We start from the raw sequence: 16,515 nt of genomic DNA, 5'->3' as shown, positions 1-16,515 counted from the left end.
GAAAGTGATTAGTCAATAATTTGTGTCGTTTTAAGGATGATATAAGAAATTATATTATATGATTTCATGTTTACCATTTGATCTTACATTTTAGAGTTATTTACCCTAATGAAAATATTTTTAAAAAAAAAAGTATTGCATAATTTTGAAAAAACAAAATCTTGATAAAAAAACAAGTTCGGAAATAGTTTTATTCCCGAAAAAGTAGTTTGAAATTTCATTCCCTTTTGCGTGGTAGGTTCAAAATCTCATATATGGTTCGGAAATTTCGAATTTATTTTTTATATTTTTATGTTCCGAACTTGTTTACGATTTTTCAATTTGTTCTTGAGTTTCAAATTAGTTATTTGTATTAGATATATATTGAAATGATATAATAGATATCGAGAAAAAAAAAACATTTTTTTAATAAACAATGTGGAGAGAGAGAGAGAGAGAGAGATATGCTTTTTGATAATCAAGAAAATTGTTAAATAGTTGTGAGACCCATATAAGTTAATTTAAAAAATAGTAAATTACACGAATAGTCCCTATGGTTTAGGGTAATTTGCGCGTTTGGTCCCTAATTTATTTTCTTAACTCGGAAGATCTCTACTGTTTGTTTTTGTTACACGCTTGGTCCCTGACTTACCTAAAAATATTATTTTTCCCTTGATTTTTTGATTTATTTAAATAAACACACCCCCAATCTCACCTCCCTCACCTTATCTTACTTACCCCACCATTTTTTCATATTTAAAAAATAATTTTTTTAGGTAAGACAAGGACCAAACGTATAACAAAAGCAAACAATAGAGACCAAACTCGTAACAAAAACAAACAATAGGTATCTTCCGAGTTAAAAAAATAAGTTAGGGATTAAACATGCAAATTACCCCAAACCACATGGACCATTCATGTAATTTACTCTTTAAAAAATAAAATATAATATAAAGGTCAACATATTCGAGAGCTTTGAATTTATAAAAAAAAAATAAAAAAATAATGATTTATTATAATTGAAATATTTTTTATTTTTTAAATTTAAACAAATGATTTAAATAAAGAAAGGAAACTAATAAACTTTAATTTTGGGAATTTTATAATTAAAATGTAAGTTTATTAGTGAAATTAATATCCATTTATTATTACATTTATTGCAATTATTATATTAAAATATTATGTGGAATTTAATAAAATAGAAAAACTCATAAAATAACATGTGAAAAAAAAATTTTAAATAACTACAAAATAATATTTAACAAATTGAATGAGAGTGTGATAAATATCAAAAAAACAAACTGTCATTTATTACAAAGGTTTGATATTCAAATTTACGACTTCCAAATTATATCAAATCAATTGATCTGTTTATACAAAATCAAAATAACATGTATATGATAATATGAACGTTTAAATATTTCAAGAATCTTGGCATTACTAATTTCCACTAACCCATTATCTCCTAATCCAACTAAAATATACAACTAAAATATACTATCAAAGTGTAATTATTGAATGCTACTATTCTTCAATGATTGCCATTCTTTTTGTGGCCCCAATATTCATAATATATAGGGATTGGAGTAGTCGTTTTCTCATGTATCATAAACATATTTCTTCAATAAATTTTCATGTTAACATCAACATTGTTTATGTTAAAATCATTATAAATTGTTGGTGATATCCATCTTAATTAACACTATTTTCCTATCAAGTATCTTTATATCCACGAGACTAAAATGTTATGGTTCTATTAATTTGTAACTGTAATATACTTCACTATAATTGATGATAGTTAGGTGTAACTTCCTTAGTGGACTAAATGTCGTCCAGACCAAATTTTGTAAATTAACATAACATTATGTGCAATAATGTCACTTTTCGTGAGTTTAAAATGTAAAGAAAGATGGGATGTTATATAATCCATGATCAAAATCAGATTCCTATAAATCCAAATTCATGGATAATTCATAAAGCTAGGGTTTCAAATTTTCAGCAATCAAAGCTTCCTAATCTATTTTTTTCATAGAAATGATATCTCATCAATTGTTAACATTAAATATTATAACTCGATACTAAACCCATTGAATCACATAATTGAATCGATTTCGAATTTGGTAAAAACAAGAGTTTTACACTATTAATAGATATTTAAAAAGGGGATGAAAAAAATGATTAAATGTTAATTACATTAAAATCTTTTCAATTGTGTTAAAACTACAATTATAACCTAGTACTATGGGTTTACAGGTTACCTTGTTTGTTTGGATAAAAAAAAGATTAAATGTTAATTATATGGATAATATAAATAGCTTGATAGAGTAATATAATTTGAGATGATGTTAATATGCTATTATCTTATAAAAATGATATTAATTTCATGTTTTATGCAATCATTATTTATTAAATTCCAGAAACACTACGACCATGAGTGTATTCAGATGTATATAAAGTGATTATAACATATTTAAGCAGCAATCACCAATTTGCTTGTTAAAGCCTAGCTGATAGCAAAAAGGTAAATAATAAATAAAAGTTGATACAATCTTCTTTACTATAAATATTAATCGAGAGGTGAAAGCTTTTGTTAACATAAAACAAGAAAAACGATGAATGAAATCTCATAATACACTTACATTATTAAAACTGAAACTTATGAAGATTGTAGTTTCTTCTTGTAATCTTGGAAGGTGCCATTGAAAGGTGTCACCCTGCCATCCGACACTGCCCATAACTGGTCAACGCTGCCCGAAATCAGATGCTCATCGTGACTCACCTGAAAGTTTTAATCCATTCATCAGTTATCACCACAAATAAAAATAAATATTTATATAAAAAAAAGGTTAGATAAATAGTTAAAGTGAATTAGAGTATAATTAATTACCATGAGAACCCCTCCTTGGAATAGAACAAGACCTTGTATTAATGCTTCCACAGCATCCAAATCCTGCATTTACAAATTACAGCATAAATTTTAATATTCTTATATATCTTTATTTGACATTATATAACGAGGGTATTTTGGTCTTTTAATAAATAAATAAAAAGAGCAATGGAGTTTGAAAGATTCCAACGGAATTGAATTCCGTTAATTTGGCAATAAAACGGAATCTCTAAATCCAATTCTGTTCGGAATCAACAAACCAAACATGTCCGGAATATTTTTGGAAGGAATGGAAGGAATTGTTTAGCAAATAAGAATTCTAAAGGGAGTTCTTTTTCAGGGTCAAATTCAAGATTTTAAGGAAAAATAAAAATAAAAAGGTAGCAATGATTTGGATGATCCCACCAGGGATTATATAAGTAATGAAAAGGTTTACAAAAATATATGGTGATATCCCACAAAGCACAACGAGGGTGTTATATGTCACATAATAGATGCATAAAGTTACCCAATCCTGTAATTTCAATGGGATAAAAGGGTAGAACAGTCAAATAGTCAAGTCATTGACTGATTGACAACCATAGACAGGGATGACAGACCATTCATTTCATTCTGTATGGAATAAAAAAGAAAGCAATGATTGAAACTTACAAGATGATTTGACGGCTCATCAAGTAAAATGATGTGAGGCTTTTTAAATGTTATTTTTGCAAATGCAACTCTGCTTTTCTGACCACCTGACAGATGCCACTAACAACAGTAAGTCTAAAGTCTAAACAAGCTGTACAAAAATGCTCCACACGAATAAGAAAAATAAAGAGGCGTAAGTTACATTTTTGGTCCCCGGGTATAGTTGATTTTTGCAAAATTGGTCCTAAAAACTTCTCTTGTAACTGTGGTCCTTATGTGGCATTTTTAGTCCCTCTTCCAAGTAAATGGACTATACGTTTGGGACTAAATTTGCAAAATTCAGCTATACTTAGGGACCAAAAATGTTACAAAAACCTCAACTGCAAGAGAATGTTTTAGGACCAAATATGAAAAAATCTATACTCGGGGACCAAACATGTCATTTACTCAGAAAAACACATACCAGACAAGGTGTACATTGGTTGAAGAGCTAGATTCCCAGTAACACCAAAAGAACCCAAGTGGCCTCGAAGCTTTTGTTCAGGCACTCCCTGTGGCACACAAAAAAAAAAATCATTAATAAGCATGATACATATAGTATATATTTAAATTAAATATATATTAAGATATTTAGTCCATTGAACTAAAGAGCATAACTCACAGGGAAGCAACGCATCATGTATAGAAGAGGATTGGAGGTAAGGTCAAGCCCATCAACGTGATGCTGACTGAACACAGCAATACGAACCTGAACACACGAATTTTTTAAAACCATTAATGTTACTGAACATTATAGAATAATAAAAAAAAAAAAAAAAAAAAGTAACTTATAACATCCCTCTCTCCCCTTTTCTATGAAAATCAGCCCAAGAAAGGGAATCACATTCCAAACACACTACCTTAGGGTTTAGGGTTTAGGGTTTAAGGTTTTACCTTAGCCGAACGAAAAACTGTTCCTGAGATTGGTTGAAGCTCTCCTGAAATCAACTTAAGTATGGTAGACTTACCAATACCATTGGGCCCCACCACTGAAAATCAATTTGCATAAAATAGTTACAAAATCAAATTTACACAATACAATTCTAAACAAGGATTATCCTTACTTGCTACACGGCTGTCCAAATCTATTCCAAAATTCAAATTCCTGAACAGTATTGGGCCTCCAGGATACCCAAATGAAGCATCACTATCATCACATTTAAAAAAACAACAAAAAAAATAATTATAACTTAGGCAGATACAAATATTACATCTATATTTTAGTATTATAATAACAACAAACCTGAAACTTATAATAGGTGGGCCAGGTCTATCATCTGGTGTAGGAAACTCAAACTTATAACTGCATACACACAAAAAAATAAATTACATAAAAAAAAATTTACAAGTGTGAAAAATATCAAAGAGACAGTAGTGGCACATACTCTGGATCATTCACCACTTCATCAACGTGTCCTAAACGTTCCAGTGCCTGAAATTAGTCAACAAAAATGATTATATTATGAGTTAGAGTTACTGACCATTTATAAAGTAGATTATAAAATCGGTCCCTGTGTTTTATAAGTTTTACCATGCTTAATCTAAAACCAAAGAATTTTTCAGTTTTGGTCCCTATCTCAAGATTCCAAAGCCAAAATCTATATGGAACCTTATAATAAGGACCAAACCGTATAAAAAATTCAGTTTTGGACTAAATGTGGTAAAAATAAGAAAGTATAAGGTTGATTTTTGTAACCCTTACCTTGATTCTAGATTGAACCAGGGATGCACGTTTCGCATTGTAACGAAATTTATCAATGAAAGACTGCAATAGTATAAGATAAAAAAATATTAAAAAAAAAAATAAAAAAAATACATGCATAGTTTTTCTCCATTTAATTATTATAAAATAAAGCAAAAGAAAAACCTGCATATGTTCCCTTGAACGCTCATTTGATTCAAAGGCTTTCTGTTTGTTTTTAAGAAGTTCAGCTCTCGTCCTCTCAAATGTATCATAGTCTCCTTTGTATGCAGTCAGTTTTTGCCCTTGAAGATACAATATATCTGTAACTACCTGCAAGAAACAAGATTTTGATTATAACAGTAGTATTTAAATAATTGAAATATAAAGTTTCTGGGACAAGAATATTAGGGCAGAAAAGTGTTACCGTGTTCAAGAATTCCCTAGCATGAGAAACAACAATAAATGTTTTCGGCCATTTTGTTAGGTATGCTTCCAACCACAACACTGCATGAAGATCAAGATGATTCTGCACAAAAAAAAAAAAGATTTATTTTATTGTCTAAAAGATGTAAGGTGGTGTTTTGTATGATGGATCAGAGAAGAAACGAAATGGTTCATCCCATTTGAATGAAAAAAGAAGTTGTTTGTTTTGCCTGATGGAATGTAACAAACCATTCCTGAAGGAATCCAATTCCATTCATACAGGCGAACCAAACATGACCATGGAATGGCATGACTCATTCCATTCCTTTGAACCAAACACACCCTAAATTATGAAAGACAGGGGGAGGGGAGCATACTGTAGGTTCATCAAGTAGTAACAAATCAGGCTCAATGAAAAGTGCACGAGCAAGAGCAATTCTCATCCTCCATCCTCCAGAAAAAGCTTTTGTTGGCTTATTCTGCATTTCTGGTGTAAAACTCAGACCCTGAAACCCTCACATAATTATAATTATTAATTAATAAAGATCATAACCCACAAATCATATAACAAAAAAAATGTAAAACTAATCACTAAATCAAACAAATTAGAAACCAACCGCAAGAATAGAAGCAGCACGGGCTTCAGCAGTATATGCATCAATGAACTCCAGCCTTTTGTATATCACTTCAAGCTTCTGAGCCATTCCATCATCTACATTTAACCCATTCGGATCCTTCTTTTCTTCAGCCTCCAATTCAGCATCTCTCTACAATTATCATAAAAAGTTTATGTCTTTTTAGAAAAAAAGAGTAAAGACATTTGCAACGTGAGCAAAACCAAACCTGTATTTTTAGCAAGCGGGCTTCTTCTTGCAACAGCTGTGCTCTCTCAACATCAGAATTAAGAACACATTGCAATGCTGATGTGTTATCACCAACAACTTCCTGCTCCACATGCAATATCTGACAGTTTTTAGGAATACCTTCAATGGCATGCATAGCCATATACCTTAAGAAAGTTGTTTTTCCTGTTCCATTTCTACCAACAAGCCCTGTAAAGAATGTATCACATGATCACATCATGATGCTATCATTTAAAAAAAGACATTAAATCCTGATTTCTTGAAAAATAAGACTCACCATAGTGTCTTCCATGAGAAAGTGTTACAGTACAATCAACAATAAGTTCACGTCCACCAACAGAGACATTGAAATTCTCCATATGAATATCTCTAACTGAAGGTCCTTCAACAGTATTGTCATGGTTTACAGATACAACAGGCATTCCAGCCTTTGCTGCTTCCATTTCTGCTACATGCATTTGGTATTGCACCTGATCAATCAACATATAGGAATTACACATGACAGCACAGAAATAAAACTAACTACACTCCTTGAATCAAGACAAATGCTCACATATTATTGTATCAACATTTTTAAGTCTATAGAGCCTAGTTGATTTATTATGTGTAAGCTCTAACAGGTGTAATTTGTAACCAATGATATAACTTCCACAAGGGTTAATGTAAGTATCAGTTTGTTTAATATATAGCAGGCTTGGTTGTTAAAAGAACTTGGTGCTCTTTATACCATTATAATGGTATAAATAAGACAAAAAAATTGTTTAGGGACACTAGGCGTACAAAATAAATAAATAAATAAGTGGCCATTCTAGAAAAACATAAATGGTTGGTTGGCCAATTTCAACTTTAACCCTTTAAAAAATGGTGATGTCAACAAGTTTTGCCACATAGACGCCAGATATACAATAGGTGGATGCCAACTAGGACGTAAAACCTGTTGCCAAGGTTTATAGACAGTCATATTGGTATAATTCAAACAATAATTGTAGGTTTAAGGACCCTGATATGATGCAAAATCATGTTAGTGGCCTATTTTGAGCAAATCTTATACTTGGTTACCCATCCTTGATGAATGATGATATATACTATTATACTAAAACTTTATATATGTACTTTACACATATGAAATACCTCTCTTTGACGCTCGTCTTTCCTCTTTCTCCTTTCAAGCTTGATTTTGTCACGTTCAGTTAGCAGAGGACCATCTACTGGCTCAGGTTTCCTTTTTGGAGCTTTCTCTTCATCCATTCCTTCGTTCATTCTAAATGGTGTAGCAAGGCTTCTGACTGCTGGTTTTATTTTGATCAAACCATGATTTCCAAATTTCTCAGACAGTCTGCTACAAATCTATAAATATTGTTTGAGGAGCAATGACAAGTCAATAACAAATATTGCTTTTGTGTTTATCAGATTGAAAATATATTTGTTTACAATGAAGTCATTCAATCAGGGGAGTAGAGTAGTAGTTGAATTCCTATAAACGGCAGTGTGGCACACAAAACTAACGTGATTATTATCCGAAAAGCCGGATTAGTTAGGGATGATCAAACCAAAAATGAAAAGACTGTCTAATTTGAGTGGAGACTATGCAGTTTGAGCTGATTACCATTTAGTTATCAGTAATTGTGTACTTCAAGCTAAGCTATCTATCTTTGCCAGAAATTAGACAAATTGATAACAATGACCAAATAAAGCATCGGTAAAACTACGCGTAACTAACAACTGTAAGTGAATACATAACAAAATTAACGAAAAAGCAATCAAAAAACGAAATAATTACAAGTACATACAGAGTGACATTCATCAAAGTCGGTAACGCAGCCGGAATCAACGAGAAGTTCTCCAATGGCATCAAAGGCACCTTCGCCTTCAAATCCAAAATCAAAATCTTCATCCGCGAGGACGTTAATTATGTAATCGATGATTGGCTGGTCTAGATCCTGTGCTCTTGGACCTAATACTTCGTGAACAACGTTGCTAGCTACTTCAGTCATTTTGCCCTTCAACCTAATTCACCGGCAACTGATATTCCGGCAGATAATGAAAGACGATAAAGAAAACAAATCGTAAACCCTTTCGACTTTCGAGAAGTGGCTGGATTGCCCCTTCTGCAGTTGTGGGCTGAAAGGGGAAAAAAAACATTTTGAGTCAATGGGTCATCCAGTACTTTTCGAGTCCATTATTCTTGTTCAAAGTTGTGTCAACTCAAGGAAGGCCTTCAGATTAGAATTGGACAAACATAAAGAATCGAACCGGATCCAATGCGTGGTTTGGATCTGAACATAAACCGGATCCAAAAACCGGTTTATCACGTTATTTGGGTTTTCTTTGTTTTAATTTGAATTAATATGAAAAAAATTACAACAATTCTTTAACACCGATTAAATATATATTTCTATTACAAAGCAATCAACATTTGTAGGTTTGTTCGGAGAACTTAACACATGCACCCCATAATCTACTTATATGTTTGTTTGGAGAAGCTTTTTTTATCTATGTCTCTTTCTCACTCATTTACTCACCTATTCACAACCGATTTGTTACCTATGTGACCCTTCTTCAACTGAAAACGAAAGGTGATTTAAATATGTGGTTGCATTGGCATATCTCTTTGAAATTTGAAGGATAAAATGAGTTTGATTTGATTGATGAGAATGATTGACCCAAAGGGAAATTCTTTAGGTGTTCAGTTTTGCACGTTGCTTAGGCTTCCTACATTAGGTCATCATTTTTCTTACAAAATCAAAGAAAAAAAATGAGGAGTGAGGACATAATAAGAAGAAATTGAGTAGTGATCATAATTAATAAGTGGTTCCATCTTCAGTGATATCTTATTAACTAACTTTACAATCGCCCTTATCAAAATATGGATGGAAAAAACTAGGTCTCATCCCCCCCCCCCCTCTCCTTTATACTTCTCTCATGGATATATGTGTTATATACAATTTATTCTCCATTTAACAATATGTCTCTTATACCAATGTGTAGGTTGTGGAATTATCTTTCCTTCTTTCTTATTATGATATTTGGAGTTGTAGGAAGGAATGAGACTTTATGTGTTAATGCCTTTTATTTTCCATGTTGTCGTCTAATAAATCAGGGTTAGCAAGAGTGTGGATGGTTACCTGATAAAATATGTTAATTACAAAGGTTTCGCAACCATTAGGTTTTACCACACATAGACTCATACTTGGTATAAACCCATCAATGTTTAACAAACTTAAGGGTTTTTTGAAAATATCCCTTAAACAATACAAAAAAAAATGATTACTAAGTCCATGGTTGTTTGATAATGAATTGTGGCATATCATAAAAGTGTCCTCATTTACTATAGGTGGTGCTTCATAAATTTGACATATCATGTTGTTATTTCTATTTGAAATATCTCTCATACGTAATATTACAATTGTAGTTCGTCTTTATAGGCACTAATGGCTTCAAACCAAGTAGGTTTAGTACATATTCTTTTTTCTATACATAGAAATATGCTTTTTGCAACTTAATCTTTTGTTGTTGGCTTAATCTTTGTCCAAGATACACCAAGAACACTCCATAGTACTTAAAAACACCTTATTTTTGCTCATAATGCTCAAACCAGGGTTAGGGTTTCAAGGGAGGGTATTGGAGAAGTAGAGGCTAAGAATGTAATGAGTTTGTGGAAGTTAAGGAGCTTAAATAGGCCTCAAATCACGAGAGGGTTTGGACATTGAGCGCATATGCCCAACATACTCCTGGTACGCCTATCATATGCAGGGATGCCCTAGTACACCCAACGTACTTCTCCCGTATACCCAACATACACGGCTTAAGCCAAAATAGTCCTAACTTCAAACGGTCATAACTTATTTGTTCCAACTCCATTTTCAACAATCTTTATATATACGGAAAGGTATTAAAGAGCCTCACAATATTATCTAGATATCTTAGACTTAAAACTTCTCGAAAAAATCCATATTTAATGCAAGAAGTCTGAAACATCACTTTTTCCGTTTTACCCGTTGACTCTAACACAAACCAAGGGATTGGATTACATAACCAATATTATCAACATCCAATAGGGTCTAAACCTTATTCCTTTGAAGCCTAAGGCCTTTAATTGATCCATTTATTGTACATAATCCCGGATTAAGAAATTTCTCGAAATAAGATGTTACAGTTTAATTATATATGTTTTTTTAATTATTTTTTCATATTTAATGATATATATATATATATATATATATATATATATATATATATATATATATATATATATATATATATATATTATCAAAGCTAGTTTAAGCTCGCATGCTTAAACGATCATTATATATAAGGCTCAACTCTAGCTCGTTTAATAAACGAGCCTTAATCTAAGCTCGAGCTCGGGGTCGAACTCGTTTAAGCTCAGCTTGTTTTCAAGCTTTTAATGATCGGAGCTCAAGTAGCTTACGTGTAGCTCGGTTCATTTACATCCTTATTTAAGATATGGGTACAACACAAACAATGATGAACACATATACATACATGTTGAAAACACAAATACATAGTCACATACAATGATTAGCAGAACATAGAGAAAAAAATCGACTTTTTGGATTTTAGTTTTAATTTAGTAAACAAACATGATCAAAGCTTTAAGATATGGGTTTTGAAGATGACGGATAAACGGTTTTATAACATGATAAATTTGGTCCATGTTGTAGCACCTGGTTTCCGGTATGTGAATTTTATTTGAGCATTGCCCTATTTTAGCCTTGGACTCGGCGAGTCATAAGGTCCGACTCGCCGAGTAGGGACGAGACTCAGGACACGTTTTAAGTGGGCGACTCGGCGAGTCCATATCTTGGACTCGGCGAGTCACCGCTGCTGGATGAAACCCTAAGTTTCAAGGGTTTGCACCCTATTTAAACCTTCATTCCGCCCCAACTCGTCCCCATTCACCCCCAGAACTCCCCCAACATCGTTTTCCCTTGTTTCCTTGAGAAATTGAAGTGTTCTTGGTGTGTTCTTGAAGGTTTTGAGGAGAAAGAGGAGTAGATCAAGAAGAAGGGAAGGAGATCAGCCATCTTGGTGTCATTTCAACATTTTCCTTGAGGTATATCTCGTTTTTCCCCTGTTTCTATGCTTAGGATTTCATTTGGGACACTCTTGAGCAATTCTTCAAGCTTGTTTGTGCTTAATGATTCGTAATAAGTGGATTAACCTTTAGATCTAGGCAAGATTGAGCTCCAGGAGCTCAGATCTGTTAGCTTTATGGCCCCATGTGGCTTGTTCATCCTAGATCTACCCTTTTGAGGCATTTTGCACCCTAAAATCCACATTAGTGAATATCCACACGTAAAGTTGGAAACTTTACGTGTGATTTGTGTCCTAGAAGTCCAGATCTATGATTGGCATGGACTGAAATCGAGTAAATCGGTGTATTTGGTGGATGCATGGCGGCGACTCGGCGAGTTTGGTCGCGAGTCACCGATTTGGTCCCTTTATGATGTGTCGAGTTGAGCCGTGAGTCACAGGGGGGTGACTCGGTGAGTTGGGAACTGAACTCACCCATGTTAGGACTCGGCGAGTCAATGCCCTGACTCGGCGAGTACAAGGCAATCTTCATAGATTAAGAACAGACTCGGCGAGTTGTTTATACAACTCGGCGAGTCTTAGCATAAAGTGTTCTTCGGATGAAGATGAACTCGACGAGTTGTTCATACAACTCGGCGAGTAGGATGAAGGAGTTGAATGACAGTTAGAAGGTGAACTCGTCGAGTCATAGCCCGACTCGACGAGTAGAACCAGGGACCCAGGACAATAGTTTGCTAGGGACTCGGCGAGTGGAGATCCACTCGGCGAGTCGGGTCAACTGAAAGTTGACTCTAGCTTTGGCTTAGAGCTAGACCGGGGGTAAAATGGTCATTTTACCTAAAGGGCAGTTAGCAGTGTTTGATTGAGTATGTTGTGGGAATTGCAGCCGGAGGACTCCCGGAGCAGCAGCGGTCAGTTAGTTCCCGATCAGTTCAGCAGCTACTTTGAGGTGAGTTACCTTCCCGTAGTAGTGGGTCTAAGGCCACACGGCCGGCCCACCAGTAGGAGATGTATGATAGATGATTGTCTTTGTGATATCATCTAGGTTTGCTATTACCTGTTATGTTACATGCTATCATGATACGTTATATGCAATAGTAGTAGAGTTCGGTTGTTAGGACCGCTGGGTAGTCAGACACCCCAGAATTATCTGACTGTATGTGATGGTATGCTCGTATGTTGGTCTATTATGTTATGCGATAGAGGTAGCGGGAGGGGACCAGTCCCCGAGGATCGGTTGTTAGGACCGATGGGTAGTCAGCACCCCAGAATGGCTTGACATGGGTAGTCAGCACCCCAGAATGGCTTGACACGGGTAAGACGGCACCCTAGAATGGCCGTATGGGTAGGTCGGCACCCCAGAATAGCCTGGCAGTACGTATGTTATGTGTTTGTATGGTATGTGGTACGTTGGGGGAACTCACTAAGCTTTGTGCTTACGTTTACAGTTTTATTTTCAGGTACCTCTGCATCGAAGGGGAAGGAGCCGGCGCGGTAGCGGCACGTCATACACACACTCTTCGGTTTTCGCATTTATGAGATTTACTGGGATTGTACTCTGATATTTTGATGGGATGTATGGTTTGACCTTTTAAAACATGGTTACGATGTGTTATGGTGTGATCAAACAATGTTTTTATTTATTAATGTTTTCTAAAGTAATGTTTTAAAATGAAATTTTCGGACGTAAAAATTGGGTCGTTACACATGTGGTTCTCAATTTTTCTGTGGTCTTGTCAAACTTGATTTGGTATTGCATCAGTTTGTATAAAATGTGTTAATCGAGATAACTAGGTAATGGGTGAACCAAGAAAGGACCATTGTTGCCTTGGTTTGATCGAGAAAAGAAGGAAGCGAAAGCAACAACAAGGTTGCCGTCGATTGCTTTGGCAGCGAGGGATGCTCTAACAACTCTCGATTGCTTCATCTTCTGCTCAGCAGCAAAATACACAGGTAGGGAGGGACTCCAAAGTAACAACGATTTCATGGGTGTTTTGCTTGTTGTGTTCGTCGAGAAGGATAAAGGAAAAAAAGAGGTTGTTTCCTTTTGGCTTTTGTAACAACCCGAAATTTTCGTACCATCTCTTGTAACTCTTTCGTAGTACAATTCACGCAATCAATCGTCGTTTCCAAATTCGATTCCGATCTTTTGTTTAATTAAGTCATTAACTTGTTCGTATCTAAAATGACTTAAGGGGTGTCTTAATACATTTAGAAATCATTTTAACGACCCATATTAGCGATCGGAATATTTCTAGAATTTACCGTATTGGGTTACGGCAACTCAATCGGGTACGACCAAAAGCCTCGCCTAACGCCGGTATCGGGTAGAATTCCACCGTGTCCAAAACTTAGACACTATATAAAGTGTTCTAAGCCTTCATTTGAAGCTTTTGGCCATTCTTTCATAAACACTTCCAACCTCTCTCCTCATCCATAATCAAAGGTCCAAAAACAAAGATTTAAGGCTTCAAATCAAAGAGGTAACATCCCTAACTTGTTATCTAACCTCTTTAGCCTTCAAATTGATGTTTAAATTGAGTTTTGGGACCTAGAACATGATTTTACGGCCAAGGATCAAGTTTGAGCCGTAAACACTTAAAAATGGGGTTTTTAAGCCAATTAACCCTTCCAAATCATAGTTGGGACTTAGATATGACCTTGAGGCTTGCAAATCTGGACTTGGAACACATTAAACATACATTTTGAGAGATAAACAAGAGTTTACGACCAAGGCATGTGCTTGGGCCGTAAACTCCTCAAAAATGGGGATTTAACACCTTAAATCATGTCTAAATGCCTTGTAACTCAACCAATAGCCTTGTGGTAAATCCTAGATCCTTCTAAAAATAGTTTGGGGGTTTGTAACACATCAAAAATACCACATATAGGAGTTTATGGCCTAGGAGCATACCCTTGGCCGTAAACTCATGAAACTATGTCAAAAGATGAATCTAATGCACTCCAAAGGCTTGAATAAATTTCTAGAATCACATGTGATTGTTTTAAGTGTCAAAAACTAAATTTTCATGAGCATAAGAGAGTTTACGGCCATAGAACATGCTTCTAGGCCGTAAACTCCTAAAAATATGTTAAATGGTGCTCTAAATTCATAACAAGGCTTGGAAAATTAACTAGAATCACATGTGATTGCTCCTTGTACCTCAAATCAATTTTTCCTTCATCCTATGAGAGTTTACGGCCGTAAACTCCAAGTTTACAGCCGTGAACTCCCTTTTATGTGGTATTAATTCATTCTAATTGTTCCAAGGCATTTTAGTAAATCATTCCAACAATCCCCAAGTCAAATCAAGCCATTAAACCCTCAAAATGACACCAACATGAGTTTACGGCCGTAAACTCATGTATGTGTGTGTTTTATGGCTGTAAACTCACTTAAATGTTTATTCTTGGGGAGTAAACTCAAGTCCCAAGTCCCTAGTACTAATACACGTCCGTAGATGTCACCCGGGTCACTCCAAACGCTCGTTTTGAGGTGTTTAACCTCGTCAGAGTGTAATGTTCCATATAATTAGTGAATGTATCCCTAATTGAATATATATGGACATTATTTCATTTTACATAGGGATATTGCGAGTAATCAAACCCCGAACCAACGTTTAGTGTCTGAAACCGTCGCATTCCCGAGTCTGGTGAGTTCATACCCCTACCCCTTTTTCACTGTTTTCACTGTTTTTAAGGGGGAACACAAGCAAAGTACAAAGGATTTATTGTACTCAAAACATGTTTTCAAATGTGTGTTTCACATTCCATATGCTTTTAATGTTGATTACTACAACTGATAACCGCTTGGACATGCAGATCACGTAACATATATTTGTGAAATGGGTTTTAAACTGCTATGTTTTACTTATATTTCACAAATGGTTTTCCACATTTTGTCAGTTAAAAGCATGGTATTAGAACATTTGGACATAATACCTATACACTGTTTTGTCCTCGGTAACACTCCACATATATACGCAGGTGGAGGACTATCATATTATTACTAGTAAATTTGTTAATCCTGTATGATTGGAGACACGTCCTCGGCGAACACTCCACAGAGATACGCGAGTGGAGGACTACACCCGTAACCAGAATCTTTGGGATTTAGAGAGCGTGACTTGAGTGTATAGATCTATACGGGGCTGACTACCCCACACCTGGCTGCTAGCTACAGCCGAACCGAAATGGTTCAAGGGTGACGAAAGTCATAAGTATGTGGACTACTTATTGCCACAGGTTTAGTCTATTGTATGGTTATGGAACTCGCAATTAGGATAATAGAGATTTACTTATGGTAATAATGAACAACCTTATACAATTCACAAGATAATCAGTTCTCTAGTATACATCTTTCACATTGGAAACCAACATTCAGGAAAGTATGGGACTTTCCTGGGGAAACATTGAACATAACCACGTATTCGGAAAACATCTTTTACATATAATAACTAACATTCAGGAAAGTATGGGACTTTCCTGGGAAACCTTGTACATAACTAGGTCTAACAAGAATACATCATTTACATACGGTAACCAACATTCAGGAAAGTATGGGACTTTCCTGGGAAAACGTTTACATAACCAGAAAGGATAACAAACCGGATAACTATACGTCTTTACAAGAGAAAACATGTTTTTCAATGTACAATTCTACTTTACATGTTGACAAACAATAACAAACCTTTTTAAGAAAATATGGGATTTTCTTGGTGTGTATAACATTTCAGAAACAGAAAGGAAACTTGAACATTTTCGCAAACAAAACCACTTATGAACTCACCAGCGTTATGCTGATTTTCAAACCGCTTGTGTTCTCAGGTCAGCGTTAGAACAGGTACCCGAAGATCCTTTTTGCTTGAAGTCGGAGTACTCAGAAGACCCGTTTCATTTTGTTCATATATATATATATATATATATATATATATATATATATATATATATAT

General features: G+C 34.7%; 1 protein-coding gene across 1 annotated transcript; it reads right to left on the bottom strand.

Annotated features, from left to right (window-relative positions):
- Positions 1–2,518: 2,518 nt before the first annotated feature.
- On the bottom strand, positions 2,519–8,624 carry ABCF3 (general control non-repressible 3). The gene is made up of 18 exons (XM_078960401.1): positions 8,296–8,624; positions 7,637–7,852; positions 6,783–6,975; positions 6,486–6,694; positions 6,260–6,409; positions 6,020–6,148; positions 5,644–5,745; positions 5,403–5,549; positions 5,238–5,300; positions 4,921–4,967; positions 4,779–4,838; positions 4,600–4,682; positions 4,430–4,524; positions 4,158–4,244; positions 3,960–4,047; positions 3,518–3,603; positions 2,867–2,929; positions 2,519–2,758 (listed from the first exon to the last, which is right to left on the bottom strand). The coding sequence occupies exons 1-18, from the start codon at positions 8,497–8,499 to the stop codon at positions 2,636–2,638; spliced, it is 2,145 nt and encodes a 714-aa protein (XP_078816527.1). The 5' UTR covers positions 8,500–8,624; the 3' UTR covers positions 2,519–2,635.
- Between the last annotated feature and the right edge of the window lie 7,891 nt (positions 8,625–16,515).

This window comes from Lactuca saligna, chromosome 6 (assembly GCF_052625555.1).
Source record: "Lactuca saligna cultivar CGN05327 chromosome 6, ASM5262555v1, whole genome shotgun sequence".
NCBI lineage: Eukaryota > Viridiplantae > Streptophyta > Magnoliopsida > Asterales > Asteraceae > Lactuca > Lactuca saligna.
The sequence above is the reverse complement of the archived record's forward strand: the minus strand, read 5'-3'. Positions and strand labels throughout refer to the sequence as shown.

Bases quoted from the DNA above. Each gene is read 5' to 3' on its own strand.
- ABCF3 (XM_078960401.1), bottom strand. From the start codon at position 8,499: ATGACTGAAGTAGCTAGCAACGTTGTTCACGAAGTATTAGGTCCAAGA. The intron at 5,550-5,643 runs GTAACACTTTTC...TGTTTCTTGCAG, and splicing joins CTAGGGAATTCTTGAACACG to GTAGTTACAGATATATTGTA. The intron at 5,301-5,402 runs GTTTTTCTTTTG...ATACTATTGCAG, and splicing joins GTTCAAGGGAACATATGCAG to TCTTTCATTGATAAATTTCG.